This window comes from Lithobates pipiens, unplaced genomic scaffold (assembly GCF_037356315.1).
Source record: "Lithobates pipiens isolate NorthernLeopardFrog02 unplaced genomic scaffold, aLitPip1_a1.2 Scaffold_30, whole genome shotgun sequence".
NCBI classification, from domain to species: Eukaryota; Metazoa; Chordata; class Amphibia; order Anura; family Ranidae; genus Lithobates; species Lithobates pipiens.
The window spans coordinates 42,733,252-42,758,416 of NW_027507791.1; the positions used below are offsets into that span (position 1 = coordinate 42,733,252).

Genomic DNA, 25,165 nt, shown 5'->3' on the forward strand with positions numbered 1-25,165 from the left:
AATTATTGCCATGGTGTGACCCGGGTTCTATCTACATACCACATAGCCCATTCCTGAGATCAGTAGCCATAAATGGGGCAATAGGTAATTTTTTTGGTCATCTGCAGCTGCAACTGTTCTTTGGCTGCAACATGTGACCCTGAGCGTCCATGATTAAAAAGAACTGGAGTCCAATGAATGGAAAGGGGCGGGGCCCAGGGACAGTCAGGCTGGGGAGGAAAGGGGCTAGATGATGCTGGGTGTCCTCAGGCTAAGCAAAGAGGAGGGCTCTATCTGACTTGCTGCTGCTTCTACTGCACACTGAAAAAGCTCACAGTGTGCGGTGAAATCAGAGGAAGGCATTTTAGTCCAGGGGATGAGCCGGTACAACTTGTGCAAGACTGAAGGGGAGGCTGGAGATTTAAGCAAATATACATTTTTACAGAGCTGCCTGTCAACCAAATGAGCTAAATCTATCCTTCAAACGTATTTTAACGATGCTACTCCATATGTGATCACCCCGTGGCACTGCGTCCTAAAAATCAAAGTATATTTAATAAGCAATGTAAACTACATCAAGCCTAATCTAGGTCAGGATTCATTTATCCCCGACGAGGAAATCAGGAAAACCTCGGGGAATGTTCTCTGAACTCCGACAGAACTTTCAGATTTACCTCCCAGATGTAACCCAGCGATCATTAGGAGCTCTGTCAGTAATGAAGGTTGGAAAGTTCTATTTAATAGACTCTCCTCATTTCCAAAGCATGAGATGCCCAACAAAATCACAAGTCCTCCAGCAGTGAAACGTGTCTTCTGTCCACGGATCTGTTACCAATAAAGCTTGAGTTTTGAAGTGAAACCCAGGCTTTTGTCATTTACAGATTTACTAATTCTTATGGAGCTGTCAGTGAGCTTTAAAACAAGATCTCCCTGACTTTTGCAGCTGCAGGTACTGTGGAGAAATTCATCCTCACTATTTACAGCAAAAGCACTGAAGTTCTTCTCTCAGCAGCTCATCTTCCCCCATTACCAGCAGTTCATTTTCCCCAGCTACTCCTCCCAACAATGACTCAGCAGCGCATCTCTCCCTGTTCCCCCTCCCAGCAGTGGCTCAGCGACTCATCTCCCCTTGCTCCCCCTCCCAGCAACTTATGCCCCCCTGCTACCCTTCCCAGTAGTGACTCAGCAGCTCAGCTCACCCTTATTCCCTCTCAGCAGGGACTCAACAGCTCAGCTCAGGGCCATCTTAAGAACATTATAGGCCCCTGGGCATTACAGTGCACTGGGGCCCTGTCTACACAATCACGCACGATTGCCCATCAAATGCAGCTTTACTTTGCCCATGAATGCAGCCTCACAGTGCCTGTGAATGCAGCCTCACTGTGCCCATCAAATGCAGCCTCACTATGTCCATAAATGCAGCCTCACTGTGTCCATAAATGCAGCCTCACTGTGCCCACCACTACAGCCTCACTGTGCCCACCATTGCAGCCTCACTTTGCCCATGAATGCAACCTCACTGTGTCCATAAATGTAGCCTCACTGTGCCCACCATTGCAGCCTCACTGTGCCCGTAAATGCAGCCTCACTGTGCTCACCATTGCAGCCTCACTGTGCCCATGAATGCAGCCTCACTGTGCCCATTAAATGTGGCCTCACTGTGTCCATAAATGCAGCCTCATTGTGCCCACCATTGCAGCCTCACTGTGCCTGGAAATGCAGCCTCATTGTGCTCACCATTGCAGCCTCACTGTGCCCATGAATGCTACCTCACTGTGCCCACCATTGCAGCCTCACTATGCCCGTGAATGCAGCCTCACTGTGCCCACCATTGTAGCCTTACTGTTCCCATGAATTCAGCCTCACTGTGCCCACCATTGCAGCTTCACTGTGCCCACCATTGCACCCTCACTGTGCCCACCATTAGAGTCTCACTGTGCCCATGAACGCAGTCTCACTGCCAATTAATATAGACTCACCATCGCCTGGTAACACATGCTCAACGGGCATCTCCTCCTGTGTATCACTGAGCTGGCTGGGTCTGTTCGGCGGCCGGGCTATAACAAGGTCCCGCCCCCTCTAGACCGGCTCGTGTGATAGGCAGAACAATGATTCAATCTACTATTACACGAGCCGGTCTACGGGGGTGGGACCTTGTTACAGTGCGGCCACCGAACACAGGCCCAGCCAGCTCCGTGATACACAGGAGGAGGAGGAGAGAGGGAAAGAGTGGAGCGTTGCAGCCGCAACTCAAAACGGCCCCAGGGCAGGGGGCCTACCGGGAAATTTCCCAGTATCCCTGTAGGCCAGTCTGGCCCTGGCTGGGGTCACTGGGCAGGTGGGGCCCCCCAGTCAAGTGGGGCCCCTGGGCAACTGCCCAGCATTCCCATGCTCAAAGATGGCCTTGGCTCAGTTCACCCTTCTTCCCTCCCAGCAGGAACTCAACAGCTCAGCTTCCCCTGCTCCATCTCCCAGCCACTCATTTCCCCCTCCCAGCAGCCCAGCTCTGCCCCCTCCCCACCCCTAACCCAACCAGAGACTCAGAAGCTCAGCTCCCCCTTTCCCCCTCCCAGCAATGAATCATATGAATATATAAATACTTGAACGTCTGCAGCCTGGTTTATAGTTTTAGTTTATAGCGCCATCTCTGTATATTTTGGTGCGTACCTTGATACCAGCACTGCGGCATTTCCCAACGGCATCTGGTACAGCAGCCCTGGGTGGATCAATCATGGAAATCAGGCCTATGAAGCACAGGCCGTTGAGGGGGAAGTTGACTTCATCCGTGTCAAACTTGAAGCCACGTGGAAAATTCTCAGCTGACATATATGACTGGCAGAACCCTGATGGAAAAAAAAAAAAGCAGAAGAACTTTACATCGGACCTGTAAAAGCTCAGAGTTGCTCCTGTCGAGGCTTACGCAGGGCTGAGGTTCCTCTCTATACCTCCATGTTTAAAGGTAGCAATGGGGGGAGCAGAGAAAAGATTATGGGCAGGACTGGGACAAGGGGTGGACAGGGGCGTCTGCCCTGGGCACTGTAGTCTTATGTGAGGGGGAGCACCGGAGATTTGTTTTGAGAGGAGGATTTTGGGGGTGGCGGGGGGGGGGGGGGGTAAGAATGGTTCTAGGAGGGGAAATTCAGGGGGGTGGTGATTTGGGGTGATTTGTGTTGGGAGGGTGGAGTGGGGAAGAGGATTTGTGCTAGGAGGGAGGATTTGGGTTTTTTTTTCTAGAAAACGTGATATGGTAGAAGGGGGAGGGGATTTTTGCTAGGAGGGGATTTTTTTTTTTTTTGGGGGGGGGGGGGGGGGGTAATGTATGCTTGTAGGCAGAAATGGGAGTAGAAAGGGTTATGCCCATGTGGGAATAAATAAAGGCCAAAAATCTACACAAGGGAACCAGACCAAGATACTGCTTTCCTTTAAACATGTGTACTGTTCAAGGAGGAAATTGTGGACCAGCTATAACAGAGGCTAAGTGATTTTTCTTTTTGTGCGCCCTTACTGCATACATATAATTAGTAATGTTCATTTGATATGCAACATTCTGGTTTAGTAAAAGTGCATTAATATAATACAGGGTTTTTTTTGTTTCTTTTCTTTACTGCAAAGTAGCCAAAAAGATACAAAACACACCTTAAGCACGATATTAAAGTATAACTGAAGGCAGAACTTTTTTTTTCACTTTTGGATAGAGTGGAGCGGGATTAGAATGTTTGTAAGTTTTTATTGCTATCTGTGCCACCATTAGGGAGATTCACCCCCTCTATTTGTCCTGTTTACCATCATCATTGAAATTGAAAGTAAAAGAAAACCCAGAAAAGTAATATGAGGGAAACAATCCAATGGTGACCCTAGTTCTGGTGATCTGGGTGTCCCCAAGGAATTCTCTTAAACAGCAGGGATTTCCACTGACTTCCTGCTTGGCTATGGGACAGAAGGTGAAGGGAAATCTCTGCAAAGGTACAAGGATGGCGAAAAAAAAATCTGACAGGGGTTATAATCCTCCCTTGCTCTATCCAAAATGAAAAAAAAAAGTTTTGCCTATAATTCTGCTTTAAGTCCTGTCCAAGTCCTGTTCAAGGAGGAAATTGTGGACCAGCTATAACAGAAGCTAAGTGATTTTTTTGTGTGCACCCTTACTACATACATATTAATGGCAATGTTCATTGTATATTCAGCATTCTGATTTAGTAAAGGCACATTAAAGAGGTTGTAAACCTCTCTTTGTAAGTTGTACCTATAAGTAAGCCCTAGAATAAGGCTTACCTATAGGTACTGTAAATATCTCCTAAACGTGCTCCGTTTAGGAGATATTTACTGTTTTCTGCGCCAATGATGTCATCGTTGCATGCGCTCCGAAGGATCGGCTACACCCGTGCCGTTTCTTCAGGCGAGTGTGCCGTGACCGGTGGCTCCCTGTGAGTGACATCACCTGGTTTCGGGCAGTCACAGAACCGAAGTCCGTGGCCCTGGAAGGAAGACGGACAAAGATGGATGCGACCTGCAGCGGGGAGGACGCGGGCTTCGTTTGCAGGTAAGTGTCACATAATGTGCTAGTATGTGATCTGTCGCTTGGTTCTCGGGTGCTGCCGCCACCCTCTTCGGCGAGGGAATCAGGAACTGAAGCATTGCGGCCTCACTTCCCGGTTCCCTACGGCGCATGCACGAGTCTCGCTGCACAATCCGGATGGTCCCTGCTGTATCTGGGACCCGTGTGTTTCCCAGCAGACAGCGGGGGGGGGGGAGAGGCGTAGACTCCTGCGGGAGTCTATGCCCAGAAGTAGGTGCAAATACCTGTATTATACAGGTATCTGCACCCCCTCTCCCCTGAAAGGTGCCAAATGTGACACAGGAGGGGGGGGGGAGGATTCCGAAAAGCGGAGGTTCCATTTTTGTGTGAACCTTCACTTTAAGCATGAAATTAAGTCCTGTCCAAGTCCTGTTCAAGGAGGAAATTGTGGACCAGCTATAACAGAAGCTAAGCGATTTTTCTTTTTGTGCACCCTTACTGCATACATATTATTGGCAATGTTCATTGTATATGCAGCATTCTGGTTTAGTAAAAGTACATTAACATACTACAGGGTTTTTTGTTTCTTTTGTTTACTGCAAAGTAGCCAAAAAGATACAAAACACACCTTAAGCATTAAATCAAGTCCGATTAAAGTCCTGCTCAAGGAGGAAATTGTGGACCAGCTATAACAGAAGCTAAGCGATTTTTCTTTTTGTGCACCCTTTACTACATACATATTATTGGCAATGTTCATTGTATATGCAGCATTCTGGTTTAGTAAAAGTACATTAACATACTACAGGGTTTTTTGTTTCTTTTGTCTACTGCAAAGTAGCCAAAAATATACAAAACACACCTTAAGCATTAAATCAAGTCCGATCAAAGTCCTGTTCAAGGAGGAAAATGTGGACCAGCTATAACAGAAGCTTAGCGATTTTTCTTTTTGTGCGCCCATACTGCATACATATTATTGGCAATGTTCATTGTATATGCAGCATTCTGGTTTAGTAAAAGTACATTAACATACTACAGGGTTTTTGTTTCCGTTCTTTACTGCAAAGTAGCCAAAAAGATACAAAATACACCTTAAGCATTAAATAAAAAAAAAACTAAAAACTATCAACTAAAACCTTCATAACTGAGGGAAAAAAACAAGGCTAGTGCCTACATTAATGTTCCTGTCTGCAGAAAAGCGGTAGGCTCTCTTTATGTATAGATCATAGCATATGCTTCAAACTCACCCAACACTCTCTCTCCCAGTCCTCCCAGTTCAAAGTAGGCATTCTGGAAGGCATCTTTCATCTCTTCGTCCAGCTGGTGCACCACTCCGTGCAGCAGGATACTGGAGCAGCGGTCCAAAATCCTTTCCGGAGCCCCCTTCATCACCAGCAGGTGGCCCTCTTTGCTATCCGCATGTTCGTGGATGGACAGCTGCGGACGAATGAGAAAAAAGTTATTGGTTATAGGTTTACATGTGTTTGTTGTTTGTTAGGTATATGTGATGCAATGCTAGTTGAGAATCTTTGTGCAGGAATGATGTGAGCCTGATTACCTAGCTGTGGTGTTCTATGCTATGCAGTGATGGGAGCCTTTTTGTGCAGGAATGCTGTGAGCCTGGCACCAAAGCATGTGCAATAGACATATACATGCATGGGTAATCAATTTCCGTACGGGTGATGCCACTATGTATATCCGGCCAGTTGCGGGACAAGGTCATCCAGTGCCCAGGGTAAAGATGCCAAACTGTGGCCCCCCTCACTTAGGGTTAGGGTTAACAGTGATGTCGCTGTCACTATTCCAGTCAGCCTTGTAACAGAAGCAACTGGCCATCCCTCACCATTGTGCCCAGGGCACATGTCCCTCCTGCCCACCCCTTGTCCCGGCCCTGTATCTGGCAGCTTCCTGTCTTATCTCACTTGCTTGTGGATATTAGCACTGCCACATTGGTGAAATACCCTGCTTGCTTTTCTCTTCCTGTGCTTCTACTATGACAACAGGCTGGCAGTGGCGGGGTCATTCACGGACTGCACTCACCTGGTATTTGTTGGTGGAGTTGAACGGAATTTCAGCCACTTTCGGGTTCTTGTCTCTCATTTTCCTCACAGAGCCGCAGGAGAGCTCTATACACTTGAGCAGAGCCGACTCTGAGGCATCCCCTGCTGTATCTCTCTGTGTATCAAAAAATGGCCCGGAGTTAATTGTGTCTAACAAGAGGAACACACAGAATTTTAAGGGACTGGGGTAACGGAATGTAAGTCCCCCATTCACAAACCAATTAAACATTTACAGTTTAGAAAAACTTGCAATCAGATCAAAATCAAAGAATGTGGAACATGACTTTTTTTTTTTTTAGGTACTTCTTTAGATATGTCAGCCTGAAAAATCTTAACGCGTTTCATCTGATAAATAGTCTTCATCAGGAGGTAAACAGTAGATTACAAAACCTAATGATGCATTGGCAAAAAAGAAAGGGTGCAAGTCCAAAAAGGCCCTACCAGGTGGGTCAGATAAGATGCAAGGGATATAAGCCCAGCCACACCTCCCCAAAAGATAAGGAAAGAGGTGACTTAAAACCACTATAGGGGAAAACTATGAGTAATAGGAGGTTGTAGAAGTCCCAACCTGATAATGATAGGTAGCAAGGCCAAGGGCTGACTGGAATGCCTCAATGGTACCAAAGGGATCCCAGCAGAAGCAGCAGGCTTATAAGGGATATAAGCCCAGCCACAACCCGAACGAAAGATAGCGAAAGAGCCTGCTGCCTCTGCTGGAATTGGTTTGTTAACATTAAGGCATTCCTGCGAGCCCTGGGCCTTGTCAGTTTGAGACTTCATTATCAGTTTGAGACTTCTACAAGCCCCTATTTTTCGTAGGTCTCCCCTCTATATAGGTTTTAGGTCGCCTCTTTTGTTATTTTTTTTTTGGGGGGTGTGGCTGGGCTTATATCCCTTATCTGACCCATCTTTTTTGGACTTGCACCCTCTTATTTTTGCCAACGTATCATTGGGTTTTGTAATATACCCAATGATATATATTCTCCTGATGAAGACTTTATGAGTTGAAACGCGTTGAGGATTTTCAGGCTGATATTGAAGACATCTTTTCTGGTGGAATCATATGATGCAGATAACATGTATTTGTTTGCAATTTGTTATATGTATGGTAACAATTTTGAAGCTTTATGAATTAAAAAATATACTTTTTAAAAAAAAAGTTTTATGGTTATTTGGTACTTTAAAAAAAAGTCCCATTCCACATTCTTTTATTACATGAAAAAACATTCACGAGCTTACCTTGGAAATGGGTGTATTTTCTTGGCCCACTTTGAACACGGCACGGTTGCAGAGGCCGGCGATCTTGGACAGGGCGGTCCAGGTGGGTGAGCGTTTATCAAAAGTGGTTCCTGAAAAAATAAAAAAAAAGCACTACATCACCGCGAGGTAATTTATTGGTTGCATGCAAATATCCAACCGGGTCAGTCAACCATTGGTAAGGACTTGACAACATTGAATCTGAATTTATATAGCATGAGTTTTCAAAAACCAGTATATATTTTTATGATTTATAGTATATTAAATGCCACTTTGAAAGTCTCTCGAAGAAGCTCAAATGAGCAAAACATGTTGAGAAAGTGGTATTATCCATGCGTTGAGTTCTTGTAAACAATTCATACTTGTTTATAAAAATAATTTGTATTTCATTGTTTGTCTTTTTAAAAAAAATGAATTGTTTGTATTAATAAAATTTGAAAGTCTCCCGAAGAAGCTCAAATGAGCGAAACATGTTGAGAAAGTGGTATTATCCATGCGTTGAGTGCTTGTAAACAATTCATACTTGTTTATAAAAATAATTTGTATTTCATCGTTTGTCTTTTTAAAAAAAATGAATTGTTTGTATTAATAAAATTTGAAAGTCTCCCGAAGAAGCTCAAATGAGCGAAACATGTTGAGAAAGTGGTATTATCCATGCGTTGAGTGCTTGTAAACAATTCATACTTGTTTATAAAAATAATTTGTATTTCATCGTTTGTCTTTTTAAAAAAAATGAATTGTTTGTATTAATAAAATTTGAAAGTCTCCCGAAGAAGCTCAAATGAGCGAAACATGTTGAGAAAGTGGTATTATCCATGCGTTGAGTTCTTGTAAACAATTCATACTTGTTTATAAAAAATTATTTGTATTTCATCGTTTGTTTTTATTAAAATAATGAATTGTTTGTATTAATAAAATTTGAAAGTCTCCCGAAGAAGCTCAAATGAGCGAAACATGTTGAGAAAGTGGTATTATCCATGCGTTGAGTTCTTGTAAACAATTCATACTTGTTTATAAAAAAATATTTGTATCTCATGTTTGTCTTTTTTTAAATAAAATTAATTGTTTGTATTAATAAAATTTGTTTTATTTTATTCAATATTATTGAGAATTGTCAAATCTCTAAACCTTCGTTCACAACACCATTAAAGTCCTGAGGTTTATTACCTCAAGCCCCCTATTGTCTGTTAAAAAACTGGGATGCGGTTTTTAACGTTTTGACCCCGCTCTTCCGCTTTTTTGATTAATTTAGTTATTTTCGGATTCGTTTAAATTCATTAATACTGTAATTCATAAATTCAGATACAACAGAATTTCCGAATAACGGAAGATTTGTCCAAATTTTGATTCGGAAAACCAAACGAACCGCACTAGAAATCAGCAACAACTTCATAAGGGGACAATGGTCAAAGATAGGATGTCCTTTGGTGGTCCTCCTAGCAGACAAAGGTCGGGGGTAGGAAGAGACAACAAGTATTTATGTCATGACGAACCTGACTGGTCCTCGGTGGTGTCCGCCTCGTGGATCTGATTGTCAAACCACATGTGGGCCACGGTCATCCGGTTCTGTGTCAACGTCCCGGTCTTATCGGAGCAGATGGTTGAGGTGGACCCAAGGGTCTCCACGGCTTCTAAGTTCTTCACAAGGCAGTTCTTACGGGCCATCCTTTTGGCTGTTAGCGTTAAGCACACCTTGAAGGTCAAAAACAAAACACCGGGTCATGGACCACCTCAACACTTGTGCAGGGTCTAATTCCCTCTATTGCAACTCCACAGCCGCAAGCTCTGAAGGTAGTGAATCCTCACCGTGACAGTGGCCAGAAGACCCTCTGGCACGTTAGCCACGATGATCCCGATGAGGAAGATGACAGCCTCCAACCAGGAGTAGCCAAGGATGAGGGAAAGGACAAAGAACGAGACCCCCAGGAAGACTGCCACGCCTGTGATGATGTGAATGAAGTGCTCAATTTCCGCGGCAATGGGCGTGCGTCCTACTTCAAGGCCTGAAGCCAGTGTAGCAATGCGACCCATGACAGTGCGGTCGCCGGTGGCTATGACGACACCTCGCGCAGTTCCTATACGTAAAGAAAAAAAAAAAGAACTTGTTAAGGCTAAAACTAAATGGACCCACCCTCAATCTCAGTCCTCTTCTAGGGGGAGCCCTCAGGCCTGAGGCAAGCAGCGGGAGGAGTTTTGCAAATATCAAAATGCCTTGAAGTGTGGATGGGGGCTCTCCTAGGCAGGTTGCATTTACATGTTAGGTTGAGCCTCCATGAACTGTCTGGAACCAGAGGCGTAGCTTGAAATTTGTAGGCCCCGATGCAAAATTTGTCTTGGGGCCCCAACACTACTACCCGCCCCTTCCACTGCGCGCCAAGATACTCCAATAAGGCACCAAGATACTCCAAGTGGCTAAAGAGTTATTTCAGAGATTTATGTACATATTGAGAGGATAATTCAAAATATTTTGTAGAAACCATCCTAATAATCACATGACCTTGCCCCCCTTCCCCCATCCTAATAATGACATGACTTCGTCCCCCCATCTTAGTAATGACATGACCTTGTCCCTTCCCCCCCCCCCCCAACCTATTAGTGACATGACCTTGCCTCCCCCCATCCTAGTAATGACATGAACTCGCCCCCACCCCCCCCATCCTAGTAATGACATGACCTCGCCCCTCCCCCCATCCTAGTAATGACATGACCATGCCCCTCCCCCATCCTAGTAATGACATGACTTCACCCCCCCCATCCTAGTAATGACATGACCTTGTCCCTTCCCCCCAACCTATTAGTGACATGACCTTGCCTCCCCCATCCTAGTAATGACATGAACTCGCCCCCACCCCCCCATCCTAGTAATGACAGGACCTTGTCCCTTCCCCCCCAACCTATTAGTGACATGACCTCGCCCCTCCCCCCATCCTAGTAATGACATGACTTCACCCCCCCATCCTAGTAATGACATGACCTTGTCCCTTCCCCCCAACCTACCAATGACATGACCTTGCCTCCCCCATCCTAGTAATGACATGACCTTGCCCCTCCCCCATCCTAGTAATGACATGACTTCACCCCCCTATCCTAGTAATGACATGACCTTGTCCCTTCCCCCCCCCAACCTATTAGTGATATAACCTTGCCTCCCCTTATCCTAGTAATGACATGAACTCGCCCCCACCCCCCCATCCTAGTAATGACATGACCTTGCCCCTCCCCCATCCTAGTAATGACATGACCTTGTCCCTTCCCCCCAACCTATTAGTGACATGACCTTGCCTCCCCCCATCCTAGAAATGACATGAACTCGCCCCCACCCCCCCATCCTAGTAATGACATGAACTCGCCCCCACCCCCCCATCCTAGTAATGACATGACCTCGCCCCTCCCCCCATCCTAGTAATGACATGACCTCGCTTCCCCCATCCCAGTAATGACATGACTTCACCCCCCCATCCTAGTAATGACATGACCTTGCCTCCCCCCATACTAGTAATGACATGACCTCGCCCCCTACCCCCATCCTAGTAATGACATGACCTCGCTTCCCCCATCCCAGTAATGACATGACTTCGCTTCCCCCATCCCAGTAATGACATGACCTCGCCTCCCCCATCCCAATAATGACATGACCTCGCCAGGGGCGGACTGACCATTTGACCACTCGGGCACTGCCCGAGGGCCCCGTGCCACTAGGGGGCCCCATCAGGGTTGCCAGCCTTAGTAAAACTAGGGACAGTATGTAACAATCTGTGTTTTTTTTTACATCTGTCTCTGAAATGTCCCTTACCGACATCCCTTTGGTCTAAAAATCCTGAGATCATAGCTGTCCCACCTCTCCAGTACCTTCTCAGCCAATAGAAACATGTCTGCGTATACTGTGTGATTGTATACTATGTGTGTGTTTGTGTATACTGTGTGGCCCCATAATATCTGATTGCCTGGGGGCCCCATGAGTTGTCAGTTCGCCCCTGAACCCCGCCCCCCCCCCCCCATCCTAGTACTGACTAGACCTCGCCCCCTCCCCCCATCCTAGTAATGACATGTCCCCAGTCAATGTGAGCAGAGGAAGGGTGTGGACTGGGGAGAGGGTAAATAACTGGAAGCCGATAACTGGATTATAGAACTTGGCTGGGGTACTGGGGGGACACAAGGCAGATTGGAGCTGGACTCCAGCTCTGGGATTTTGTGGAGGAAATCAAATGTAATACGACAGTAAGGAACTGAGCTGTGGGCCCCCTGGAGCTAGGGGCGGGGGTCACAATTGCAACCCCTGAGACCCCTGATGCTACGCCCATGTTTGAAACCCAATGATTGAAAGGGGGCGGGCCAGGGATAATCAGGCTTGTGAGGAAAGGGCTCGATGATGTTGAACATCTTCCTGCCGGGAATGAGGCAGGCTCTATCTGACTTGCTGCAACTTCTAATGCTCACAGTGTGCAGTGAAATCAGAGTAGGTAATTTCAGTCCAGGAGAGGAGCATGTGCAACTGTGCAAATCTGAAGAGATGGCCGTAGTTGGGCTTTAAACCCTCCCCCCCCAACCCCTTTAATTCCAACTTCCCCGTTGGATCCAGGGAAATATGGCCAAAGTTCTGAAATGTCAATGAAATCTCCTGATGGCATTGAAATAAAAAAACTCTCCGTTTTGCGCATCCCTGGTCACACAATAGTGCAGAGATTACTCATCGGAGTTCTCGAATAATCCTACATGGTTGCGTGGAGACAGGTACACTTTAGGAGATGTTTGTATAATGAGTCCTTGGCCTCTCAGCAGGCTGTTTTGTTCCACTGCTGGACTCACATTCCGGCTTTGTTCTCCGTCTCCTGGACATCCATCACTTCTTTTCTTTCTTTTTTTTTTTTTTTGGAGGCTCTCTGGCTGTGAACTGGGAAAAGTTTCAAAAGCCGCCATTGAGTTTCAGTGTGGGTTCAATAGAGGGACTGTCATGGTTGGAGAAGAGAGAATAGCACCCTGTGTTGGTCCTCCATGACCTGCTGTGCACCCTGGAGGAGCTTCAATAGGCATCGCAGCTGCTGCACACAGGATAGAATAGCTGAGCCGAGACATAAAACCGCCAAAGCTAACAATCTAATACAGCCTTTCTCAGTCTATATAGCTCAGAGGAACCCTTGGAATAACTTTCGAGTTTCAGAGAACCCCAGATAGTAATGACTATATCTACAGCTCGGGATACAGCGAACTGAGATGTAGGAATAAAGAAAAGAATAAGGGATGTGGCGTAGTTAATTCGCATCCAAGGCTGCTCCATATAATAAAATAATTTTCAGAATTATTCATAAAATACAACAAATAATAATTGCCAAAAAAGAAATGTAGATAGTGAAATTTGTGGTGTTCCTTCATATTGGTAGTTACTAGTAAAGAGCCTCTTTACATCGGAGGTCAGTGAAGAGTTTTCTTACATTGGAGGTCAAAGAGGAGCCTCCTTACATTGTAGGTCATTGTAGAGCTTTCTGTCATTGGAGGTCATTGTAGAGCTTTCTGTCATTGGAGGTCATTGAAGAGCTTTCTGTCATTGGAGGTCATTTAAGAGCTTTCTGTCATTGGAGGTCAATGTAGAGCTTTCTGTCATTGAAGAGCTTTCTGTCATTGGAGGTCATTTAAGAGCTTTCTGTCATTGAAGGTCATTGAAGTGCTTTCTGTCATTGAAGAGCTTTCTGTCATTGGAGGTCATTGAAGAGCTTTCTGTCATTGGAGGTCATTGAAGAGCTTTCTGTCATTGGAGGTCAATGTAGAGCTTTCTGTTATTGGAGGTCAATGTAGAGCTTTCTGTCATTGGAGGTCATTATAGAGCTTTCTGTCATTGGAGGTCATTGTAGAGCTTTCTTTCATTGGAGGTAATTTAAGAGCTTTCTGTCCTTGGAGGTCATTGAAGAGCTTTCTTTCATTGGAGGTCACCGAAGAGCCTCCTTACATGGGTGATCAGTGAAGAGTTTCCTTACATTGGAAGTCATTGAGTAGCTTTCTTACATTGGCGGTCAAAGAAGAGCTCCCTTACATTGTAGGTCATTTAAGAGCTTTCTGTTATTGGAAGTCATTGAAGAGCTTTCTGTCATTGGAGGTCATTGTAGAGCTTTCTTTTATTGGAGGTAATTTAAGAGCTTTCTGTCATTGGAGGTAATTTAAGAGCTTTCTGTCATTGGAGGTAATTTAAGAGCTTTCTGTCCTTGGAGGTCAATGTAGAGCTTTCTGTCATTTTGGGGTCATTGAAGAGCTTTCTGTCATTGGGGGTCATTGAAGAGCTTTCTGTCATTGGAGGTCATTGAAGAGCTTTCTTTCATTGGAGGTCACCGAAGAGCCTCCTTACATGGGTGATCAGTGAAGAGTTTCCTTACATTGGAAGTCATTGAGTAGCTTTCTTACATTGGCGGTCAAAGAAGAGCTCCCTTACCCCGAGGGTCAGTGGAGAAGGGCCCCTTTAGACTGATGGTCAATGGGAGAAGGACCCCTATACATCGGTGATTATTGGGAAAGGGGCCCCTTACACTGGTGGTTAGGGGGAGAATGACCATATTGCACTGGTGGTTAGTGGGAGGAATGCTACTTACTTTAGTAGTCCCTGGGAAGAATGACCTTTACACTGGTAGTCAGTGAGGAGCTCCCTTACATTTGGTGGTTAATAAAGAGCTTCCTTAAACTGGTGGTCATTGAAAAATTCCTAACATTGGAGGTCATGGAAGAGCTCCATTACTTTGGTGGTCAGTGGTGAAGGCCACCTTTAGATTAATGGTCAGTGAAGGTTATTGGACAAAAAAAAATGTAGATCATGAAAATTGTAGTGTTCCTTCATATTAGTAGTCAGTGAAGAGCCTCCTTACATTGGAGGTCAGTGAAGAGTTTCCTTACATTGAAGGTCAAAGAAGAGATTCCTTACACTGGAGGTCATTAAAGAGCTTTCTTACATTGGAGGTCAAAGAAGAGCTTCCTTACATTGTGGTCAATGAAGAGCTTTCTTACATTGGAGGTCAAAGAAGAGATTCCTTATCCTGTTGGTCAGTGGAGAATGGCCCCTTTAGACTTGTGGTCAATGGGAGAAGGACCTCCTTACGGTGTTAATTATTGAGAACGGGGTATCCTTGCACTGGGGGGTCAGTGGGAGAATTATTCCATTGCACTGGTGGTTAGTGGGAGGAATGCTACCTTCTTTAGTAGTCCCTGGGAAGAATAACCTTTTCACTGGTAGTTAGTGAGGAGCTCCCTTACAGTGGTGGTCAATAAAGAGCTTCCTTAGTGGTCAGTGAAAAGTTCCTTACATTGGAGGTGATGGAAGAGCTCTTTTATTTTGATGGTCAGTGGTGAAGGCCACCTTTAGATTAATGGTCAGTGGGAGAAGGACCACCTTACATTGGGGATGATTGGGTATTATTATCAGTAATAATAATGAAATTAAACAAATAATAATAATAGCCAAAAATGAAATGTTTATATATATGAGGTCAGTGAAGAGCTCCCTGACATGGGTGGTCAGTAATGAGCTTTGATACCTTGAAGGTCAATGAAGAGTTTTCTTACCCCAGTGGTCAGTAAACATTGGCCCCTTTAGATTGGTCATCAGGGAGAGAAGAACCCCCTTACAATAGTGATTATTGGAAAAGAGGCCCTCATACACTGGTGGCCAGTGGGAGATGTGCCCTGTTGCACTGGTGGATACATTAGAATGTATTTTACAATGGTAGTCAGTGAAGACTTGAAGAGCTCCCTTACATTGGTGGTCACTGGTCAGCAAAAAGTCAAGTTGACTTACAGTGGTGGTAAGTGAAAAGTCGCCATAGAGTGGGGGTCAGTGAAGAGTTCCCTTATACTGGTGGTCAGTGAGGAGGTGCATTACATTGGTGATCAATGAAGAGCTTCCTTACACTTGTGGTCAGTGAAAAGTTCCTTGTATTGGAGGTCAATGTAGAGCTCCTTTACCTTGGTGATCAGTGGAGAAGGGCTTCTTTAGATTGGTGAGGATCACTTTACATTGGTTAAATATTGGGAAAGGGGCCCCCTTACACTAGTTTTCAATGGGAAGCATGCTCCATACATTGGTGTTCAGTGAGATGAATGTCCCTTACATTGGTGGCTATTTGAAAAGGGGCCCCCGTATACACTGGTGGTCAATGGGAAGCATACTCCTTACATTGTTGGTCAGTGTGAACACTAACAATAACATACAAAGGCATTTACAACTCTGCCTCCTGCTCTCTAGCTCCCTTGTCTCCTCCTCCCATGCTCGTCTCCAAGACTTCTCCAGAGCCTCTCCCATCTGGAACTCACTACCCCCATCTGTCCCCTTATTTCCTACTCTGTCCACTTTTAGGCGATCCCTGAAAACTCATCTCTTCAGGGAGGCCTATCCTACCTTTAGCTAACAACTGTGTCTTCTACTTCCATCATCAGTTCATCCCTTACTACCTTTTGATTCACCAGCCTCTCCCTATTAGATTGTAAGCTCGCAGAAGGTCCTTATAACCCTCTTGTATTGAATTGTATTGTCGATTTGTTGTCTCCAAATATATTGTAAAGCGCTGCGCAAACTGTGGGCACTATATACTGTAAATCCTGTATAATAATATAATAATAATAGTAATTGTCCCTCACATTGGTGGTTGCTGAGAACTGGGTCCCATTATACAGGTGGTCAATGGGAAGCATACTCCTTATGTTGGTGGTCGGTGGGATGAATGTCCCTTACGTTGGTGGTTATTGGTGCCACAAATGGATAAAAAGATCATTAGTGTAATAGGTTACTGAATTTAGAGATGAAATTGCTAATTACTGAAGGAATCCCTAGCAACCTCTGGAGGAACCTTAGAGTTCCATGGAACCCTTGTTGAGAAAGGCTGGTCCAAAATGTAGGCAGCTACCCATGGTTCCTCACATCTATACCTCTGAACCGTATACATTGCCTCCCTTCCATCCCCATCCTCACCTTCCACACAGTTGGTTGAGAAGAAGGCGATGTTCCTGGTTTCCAGAGGATTTTCATGGGTGAATTCCGGTGAGCGGGTCTGTGGTTCGGACTCCCCAGTCAGCGAAGAATTATCCACCTGGTGGAAAGAGCTTGGATTAGCAACCTCAAAGTAACCATGCATGACAGTCCACACAAAAAAAAATGTGCCAGTCATGGGTGGAGTGTGTTGAGATATGTCACGTGGAGCTCTCCCTGCCATATTTACCAACACTGTTCCCGCCCATCTTGGAGTGTTCCCGCCCACCTTGGGGTTTTACTGCCCACTTTGGAGAGTTCCTGCCCACCTTGGGGTTTTACTGCCCACTTTGGGCTGTTCCCACCCACCTTGGAGTGTTCCTGCCCACCTTGGAGTGTTCCTGCCCACCTTGGGGTTTTACTGCCCATCTTGGAGTGTTCCTGCCCACCTTAGGGTTTTACTGCCCACTTTGGGGTGTTCCCACCCACCTTGGGGTTTTACTGCCCATCTTGGAGTGTTCCTGCCACCTTAGGGTTTTACTGCTCACCTTGGGGTGTTCCCGCCCACCTTGGGGTTTTACTGCCCACCTTGTGGTGTTCCTGCCCACCCTGGGGTGTTCCTGCCCACCTTGAAGTTAGCCAGCAGTGTGTGAATAAACAAAGGTTGCCCCCAGCAGGTTGCATGCTGCCTGTTCATTCTGAGTCTGTTTACCCTGCAGTGCAGATCACTACAATACAGCATAGTAGCTAGCTGGAGGAGATGTTGGCACATGAGCTTGGCCCATTAAATTATAGACTGGTAATTTCTTTGTCAGTGGGCAAACGTACAAAATTAGTAGGGGGTCAAATACTTTTTTCCTTCACTGTTTATATATATATATATATATAATATATATATATATACATATATATTTTTTTTTAGAATCCAGAGATGATATTTTTACAATGACGATGAAGCTATCACACATACAAGCAGGGGTCCCGTCTCACCTTGCAGCCATTAGAGGAGATGATTCTCATATCTGCTGGAACGCGATCCCCGCCTTTGACCTCCACCAGATCACCGACCACCACAGCTTCAGCATTAATCTGCAGCTTCTCCCCCTCGCGGATCACCAGAGCTTGCTGGAATAGCGGAAAGAAAAACTGACACATGTAACTGACCCAACCAGACTGACCAACCCAACCAAACCGACCAGACTGACCCAACCCGGCCAAACCGACCAGACTGACCAACCCAACCCCACCAAACTGACCAGACTGACCCAACCGACCAAACCGACCAGACTGACCAACCCGGCCAAACCGACCAGACTGACCAACCCAACCAAACCGACCAGACTGACCCAACCGACCCAACCGACCAGACTGACCAACCCGGCCAAACCGACCAGACTGACCCAACCCGGCCAAACCGACCAGACTGACCCAACCCGACCAAACCGACCAGACTGACCAACCCGGCCAAACCGACCAAACTGACCCAACCTGGCCAAACCGACCAGACTGACCAAACTGACCATTGTCTGGTTAAAGTTTACTTTCTAGACATGTGCAATTTGTTTAGTTCCAAATTCGTTTTTTAACAAATTTCGACAAATTCGGAAAATCCAAATTAATGAAATCCTGTTTTTCTGAATATTCGTAAATTCAAATGTTCGAAAATTTGTAAATTCGTACATTCGCAAATTAGTAAATTCGGAAATTTGGAAATCTGAAATAATAATGAACTAATAATAACTTAAAGTGGGGTTCCACCCTAAAGTGGAACTTCCGCTCATCGGAACCCTCCCCCCCCTCCGGTGTCACAGTTGGCACCTTTCAGGGGGGAGGGGGGGGTGCAGATACCTGTCTAAGCCCTTGTACACACGATCGGACATTTCAGACAACAAAATCCGTCGCATTTTTTACGACGGATTTTGACCGAAATGGGTGTTGCATACTCACAGTCGGACAAAGTTGTCGGAAAATCCGATCGTTCGGAACGTGATGACGTTATTTCGTTACAACGGGACTACGTTCAGGCTAGTAGCCAATAGCTTTGGTCTAGGAATTTGATCTGAACATGCGTGGCACTTTGATCGGAATTCTCTACAAACGATCAGACAAAGTCTGATCAGATCTTGTTGTCAGAAAATTTTTATATCCAGCTCTTAAACTTTGTTGGTCGGACATTCCGGCGGAAAAAGTCAGATGGAGCCCACACACGGTCGGATTATACGACAACACGGTCCGATCGGACATTTTCCGTCCGAATGTCCGACCGTGTGTACAAGAGCTAAGACAGGTATTTGCACCCAATTCCAGGCATAGACTCCGATGGGAGTCTATGCCTCTTCCTGTCCCATCGCGCTGTCTGCTGGGACACACACGGGTCCCAGAGACAGCGCGGACAATTCCTATCGCGCATGCGCAGTAGGGAGCCGGGAAGTGAAGCCGCAACGCTTCACTTTCTGATTCCCTTACCTAGAATGGCGGCGGCAGCAGCCGAGAGCCGATTGATCGGCCTCGGCTGCCGGCATCGCTGGACCCCGGGACAGGTAAGTGTCCATTTATTAAAAGTCAGCAGCTGCAGTATTTGTAGCTGCTGGCTTTTAATATTTTTATTTTTACAGTGAAATCCCTCATTAACTATTACTAAGTATTAAATTACGGTATTGGAATTTCCTTTCAAATTTGCCTGTCAGTGAACGTAACAAATAAAAATGTATCCGACGTTATAAATTATCCGAAATAATGAACGCCGTATCCAAACGAATGGAACGTAATGAATTAATAATAATAAATAATAATAATAAAAACGTTTTATTATTTTTAGTTATTATTAATTTGCTCCGTTCCATTTGTTTAGATGCGGCATTCGTTATTTCGGATAATTCGTAACTTCGGATGAATTCGTATTCATTACATTCACTAACAGCCAAATTTGAAAGGACATTAATTAACTATAATTTAATAGTTAGTTACTATTCAGATTTTCTAATTTTTTAATTTTCTGATTTTCAAATTTCCAAATTTCCGAATGTTGTAATGTACGAATGTATACATTTACAAATATACGAATTTTCTCATTTACGAATGTACGAATTTACCAATTTACAAATCTACAAATTTACGAAATCACAAATTCACGAATTTACAAATCTACAAATTTACGAATTCACGAATGTATGAATTAAAAAATTTACTAATTGCAATCATAACGAATGACACAAAAAACAAAAAAAAAACAAAAAAAAAAAACGAATGAAACGAAAGCTAACACATTTTTTGGCAGTCTACATGTCTATTACTTCCATACATGGAAGTTGATTTATGTTAGTTCTTGTAAAGAAACTTTAATCTATCTATCTATCTATCTATCTATCTATCTATCTATCTATCTATCTATCTATATCTATATCTATATCTATCTATCTATCTATCTATCTATCTATCTATCTATCTATCTATCTATCTATATCTATATCTATCTATCTATCTATCTATCTATCTATCTATCTATCTATCTATCTATCTATCTATCTATATCTATTACTATCTATCTATCTATCTATCTATCTATCTATCTATCTATCTATCTATCTATCTATATCTATCTATCTATCTATCTATCTATCTATCTATCTATCTACCTATCTATCTATCTATCTATCTATCTATCTATCTATCTATCTATCTATCTATATCTATCTATCTATCTATTTATCTATCTATCTATCTATCTATCTATCTATCTATCTATCTATCTATCTATCTATATCTATATCTATCTATCTATCTATCTATCTATCTATCTATCTATCTATCTATCTATCTATCTATCTATCTATCTATCTATCTACCTATCTATCTATCTATCTATCTATCTATCTATCTATCTATCTATCTATCTATCTATATCTATTACTATCTATCTATCTATCTATCTATCTATCTATCTATCTATCTATCTATCTATCTATCTATATCTATCTATCTATCTATCTATCTATCTATCTATCTATCTATCTATCTATCTATCTATCTATCTATCTATCTATATCTATTACTATCTATCTATCTATCTATCTATCTATCTATCTATCTATCTATCTATCTATCTATCTATCTATCTATCTATCTATCTATCTATCTATATCTATTACTATCTATCTATCTATCTATCTATCTATCTATCTATCTATCTATCTATCTATCTATCTATCTATCTATCATAATATCATCATATAGGACTCGCCTCTCCCTACCTGGGGCACCATGTTCTTGAAGGAGTCCATGATCTTGGAGCTCTTGGCTTCTTGGTAGTATGAAAAGCATCCGGTGACGATGACGACAGCAGCCAAGACCACTCCGAGGTACAGCTGTGGAAACAGTACAAGAGATTTGAACCCTTGACCACACATAAGTCCCAATTGATCAAACTTTAAACAGCACTTAAAGCATCTTAAATCTTAAAGCATGCTAAAGCGGCCCTTTGGTCATTCTGTCATTTTAGCATGCCTTAAGTGCTACTGAGAACCCTTTTAAGTGCCATTGAAGATTTATGAATCGGGGACAATTATTTTTTTTCAATTACTGTGCGACACGGCAGCTGTATAAGGACCTGCCTGAATGTAGAGCCCGTTTAATGAGTGAACCAATCACAGCCCGACCTCTCCTCTAATTCCTTCAACAGCTTCTTAAAGGGATCAATTGGTGTGCGCAGCCTATTGCATTGTGGTGTGCACCCCAAAGCTCAAACACGTGCGTGTGTGTATATGTATGTACAAAGTGTCATTTCTTCAGTGTTGTCACATGAAAAGAAAGAATAAAATATTTACAAAAATGTGAGGGGTGTACTCACTTCTGTGAGATACTGTATACTGTATGTAGGGCTATATAAGGATATAGTATATATGGGTATGTATGTGTATATAAGGATATATATTGGTATGTATGGGTATATATACGTACAACAATGTGAGGGGTCTATTTATCTTTTTATCTATCTATCTATCTATCTATCTATCTATCTATCTATCTATCTATCTATCTATCACCCCATGTGCATTAACATTATGCAGGGGGTTGCATCAGGTGAGAGGTTGGGGGTGCCAGTGGCCAGGGTAAATGCCCCCATTAAAATAAAGGGGGCGTGGCAGGGCGTATGTCCTATGCCCATACTTTTTGCTTCACTGGTTTCCCGCGTTCCCATCTCAAAAGGTTGGAAGGTATGGGATCATTATGAGCATAGGCATGCACACAGGGTGTGCCGGATGTGCCCGGGCACACCCTAAGAACCCCATGTGCAGTAACATTATGCAGGGGGTTGCACCAGGTGAGAGGTTGGGGGTGCCAGTGGCCAGTGTAAATGCCCTCATTATAATAAAGAGGGCGTGGCAGGGCGTGTGTCCTATGCCCATACTTTTTGCTATCAGGCGTCCCGCGTTCCCATCTCAAAAGGTTGGAAGGTATGGGATCATTATGAGCATAGGCATGCGCACAGGGTGTGTCGGCTGTGCCCGGGCACACCCTAAGAACCCTAATGTACATTAACATAATCCAGGGGGTTGCACCAGGTGAGAAGTTGGGGGTGCCAGTGGCCAGTGTAAATGCCCCCATTATAATAAAGGCTAGGTTGAGTTTTAGGAACTCGTTATGTAGGGTGTAACGTAATATGTTCTCAACTGTCTCCCACCACCAGAACCTCCTACCCGTGACAGCAGGTGGAGTTCATGTGTGTTTGAGCTTTGGGGTGTACACCCTAATGCAGTAGGCTGCACCTATGATTATGAGTATAGCCATAGTTCATAGATGCCAATTATCCCAGATTTGGCGGATCAGTCCTTTTTCTTGGACCTCAGTCCCGCTGGTGGTGTGTCCAGGGCAGTGTCCCGGGATCGCAATCTCGCCCTCATTTCAGTTACTGCACACCAACTCAATAGGGCATTCATTATGGGGTTTTAGAGGCCACAAGTGGGAGGTCCCTGAGGTGGGTCTACTCTGATAAGTGGGAGGGGACACCCAGTCAGTGGGCAGGGGGTTAACCGTGAATGAAATGATGGTAAGATCAGATGTTCTCCATGCATCATACTGACGTTGTCGTTGATCGGCTCGTCCTCCATGGCGATCTGAATGCCGTAAGCCAGGAAGCAGAGGGTGGCGCCGATCCACAGCAAGATGGAGAAGCCGCCAAAGAGCTGGCGGCAAAACTTCACCCACTCTGGGGTGGTGGGCGGAGGGGTGAGGGCGTTGGGTCCTTCCTGGGCCAGGATCTCGCTGGCGCGGGTGTTCGTCAAACCCTGTCGTGCAAGAAAAAAAAAAAAAAAACACAGGGGCATGACTGCGTGGGAACATAAAGATACAGGACAATATGGTTGACACAACCCAACATATCTGATGAGGGTCGGTCGCAATTTCAAATGGGAGGGGGGCTTCATGGCTCACCTTGGAAAGATCCGTGCCGTATTTTTTCACCAGGTCATCCAGGGAGAGCTTGTGGTCTTCCTGGTGAAGGAAAAAAATTAAATAACTTCGTCAACTTGTCCATCATCCTCAATGGTGGGTTTAAAAAACTCCTAAATTGGTGGTAAATTACACATTACAATCTGATTGTACAATCTCTGTGCAGTCTCCTTTAAATTGGCCATACATGTTATAATCTATTGGTACATGCTCTATACCAGGGGTCTCCAAACTTTTTTAACAAAGGGTCAGTTTAGTCTCCTGCAAACTTTAAGGGGGCCGGACCGTGGCTATCGGGGGTAGAAAATGTCCAGGGATCAGTGGAAGTAAACGATGCCCCATTGTTGGTGCCATTGGGAGGAATTTTCCCCCAGAATTGGTGTAACAGAGAGGAATTGTGCCCCATCATTAGTGTCATTGGGCCCCATTGTTGGGGTCACTGGGAGGAACTGTGCCCCATCATGAGTGTCATTGGGCCCTATTGTTGGTATCACTGGGAAAAACTGTGCCCCATCATTAGTTTCATCGAGCCCCATTGTTGGTGTCACTGGGAGGAACTGTGTCCCTTCATTACTGTCATTGGGCCCCATTGTTGGTGTCACTGGGAGGAACTGTGCCCCATCATTAGTGTCATTGGGTCCCATTGTTGGTGTCACTGGGAGGAACTGTGTCCCATCATTAGTGTCATTGGGCCCAATTGTTGGTGTCACTGGGAGGAACTGTGCCCCATCATCAGTGTCATTGGGCCCCATTGTTGGTGTCACTGGGAGGAACTGTGCCCCATCATTTGTGTCATTGGGTCACACTGTTGGTGTCACTAGGAGGAACTGTGTTCCTTCATTAGTGTCACTGGGCCCCATTGTTGGTGTCACTGGCAGGAACTGTGTTCCATCATTAGTGTCATTGGGCCCAATTGTTGGTGTCACTGGGAGGAACTGTGCCCCATCATTAGTGTCATTGGGACCCATTAGTTGTGTCACTGGGAGGAACTGTGCCCCATCATTAGTGACATTGGGTCACATTGTTGGTGTTACTGGGAGGAACTGTGCCCCATCATTAGTGTCTTTGGACCCCATTGTTGGTATCACTGGAAGGAACTGTGCCCTATCATTAGTGTCATTGGGCCCCACTGTTGGTGTCATTGGGTGGAAATGTGCCCCATGGTTGGCATTATTGGTAGAAATTGTGCCCCATCATTGGTGTCATTGGGAAGAATTGTGCCCCTTCGTTGGTGTCAGTGGATGAAATACTGCCCCAAGGGCCGGGCAAAAGCAAGCAAAGGGCTGCCCCTTCCCCCGGGCCGCATTTTGCAGACCACTGCTTCATACAATTTCCTCACATTAACTGAAACATTGTAACAGAAAGACAGGAGGAAACATTTGTATCAATTTGTAACAGTCCAATCAAGCGAGCCTTTGCATGACATAGTTGTCGGTAGATCCAAAGGAGATTGTACAATTAGATTGCAATATGTGGCCAGCTTGGCCTGGTACTGTTCTTCACTTCCTGTGTAAGTTTACCAGCCTGATGAACAAAAGAGAGGCTGGCTCTGGTTAATTGGTTTTATTTCAGCAGTTTTGTTTTTTAATTAGACTGTTCCTCATGCTCACCATGGTCACTTCCTTTTTCAGCTCGTCCATCTCTCTCTCCTTCATCTTCTTCTTCCCCCCGCCGTTGTCGGCGTTGGTCGCCGCCGGCGAGTACTCTCGGCCCTCCTGCAGAACGGGAGAAATTTTGGTTAACATGGAAAAAAAAGAAACTGCTCCACCTTTTTTATCCCTCCAAAAACTATAATTGAATAATTAACTTATTTTACGTATTCATTCTATTGTATTGTTTCCTATCATTCATTGCTGATTGTGAAGTTTTCTGTCTGATATCACGGTGAAAGGACTCCTCCCGTCTCCAGAGTGCGCATAACAGTCTGAGAAAGCAGATTCCTCCACTACTACAGGAATATAAAGCATCGCGGGG

At 44.6% G+C, this 25,165-nt stretch overlaps 1 protein-coding gene across 1 annotated transcript in view; it reads right to left on the minus strand.

Annotated features, from left to right (window-relative positions):
• Positions 1-24,905, minus strand: part of LOC143942717 (sodium/potassium-transporting ATPase subunit alpha-2-like) — a 51,577-nt gene extending 26,672 nt beyond the window's left edge. Inside the window, exons 1-12 of the mRNA XM_077464097.1 lie at positions 24,802-24,905; positions 23,174-23,233; positions 22,825-23,028; positions 20,995-21,108; positions 17,735-17,869; positions 16,748-16,865; positions 9,613-9,881; positions 9,300-9,498; positions 7,789-7,898; positions 6,530-6,664; positions 5,737-5,926; positions 2,647-2,822 (exon numbers count right to left, since the gene is read on the minus strand). Coding sequence (XP_077320223.1) covers positions 2,647-2,822; positions 5,737-5,926; positions 6,530-6,664; positions 7,789-7,898; positions 9,300-9,498; positions 9,613-9,881; positions 16,748-16,865; positions 17,735-17,869; positions 20,995-21,108; positions 22,825-23,028; positions 23,174-23,233; positions 24,802-24,846 — 1,755 coding nt within the window. The 5' untranslated portion in view covers positions 24,847-24,905. The remainder of the gene's footprint in view (positions 1-2,646; positions 2,823-5,736; positions 5,927-6,529; positions 6,665-7,788; positions 7,899-9,299; positions 9,499-9,612; positions 9,882-16,747; positions 16,866-17,734; positions 17,870-20,994; positions 21,109-22,824; positions 23,029-23,173; positions 23,234-24,801) is intronic.
• Between the last annotated feature and the right edge of the window lie 260 nt (positions 24,906-25,165).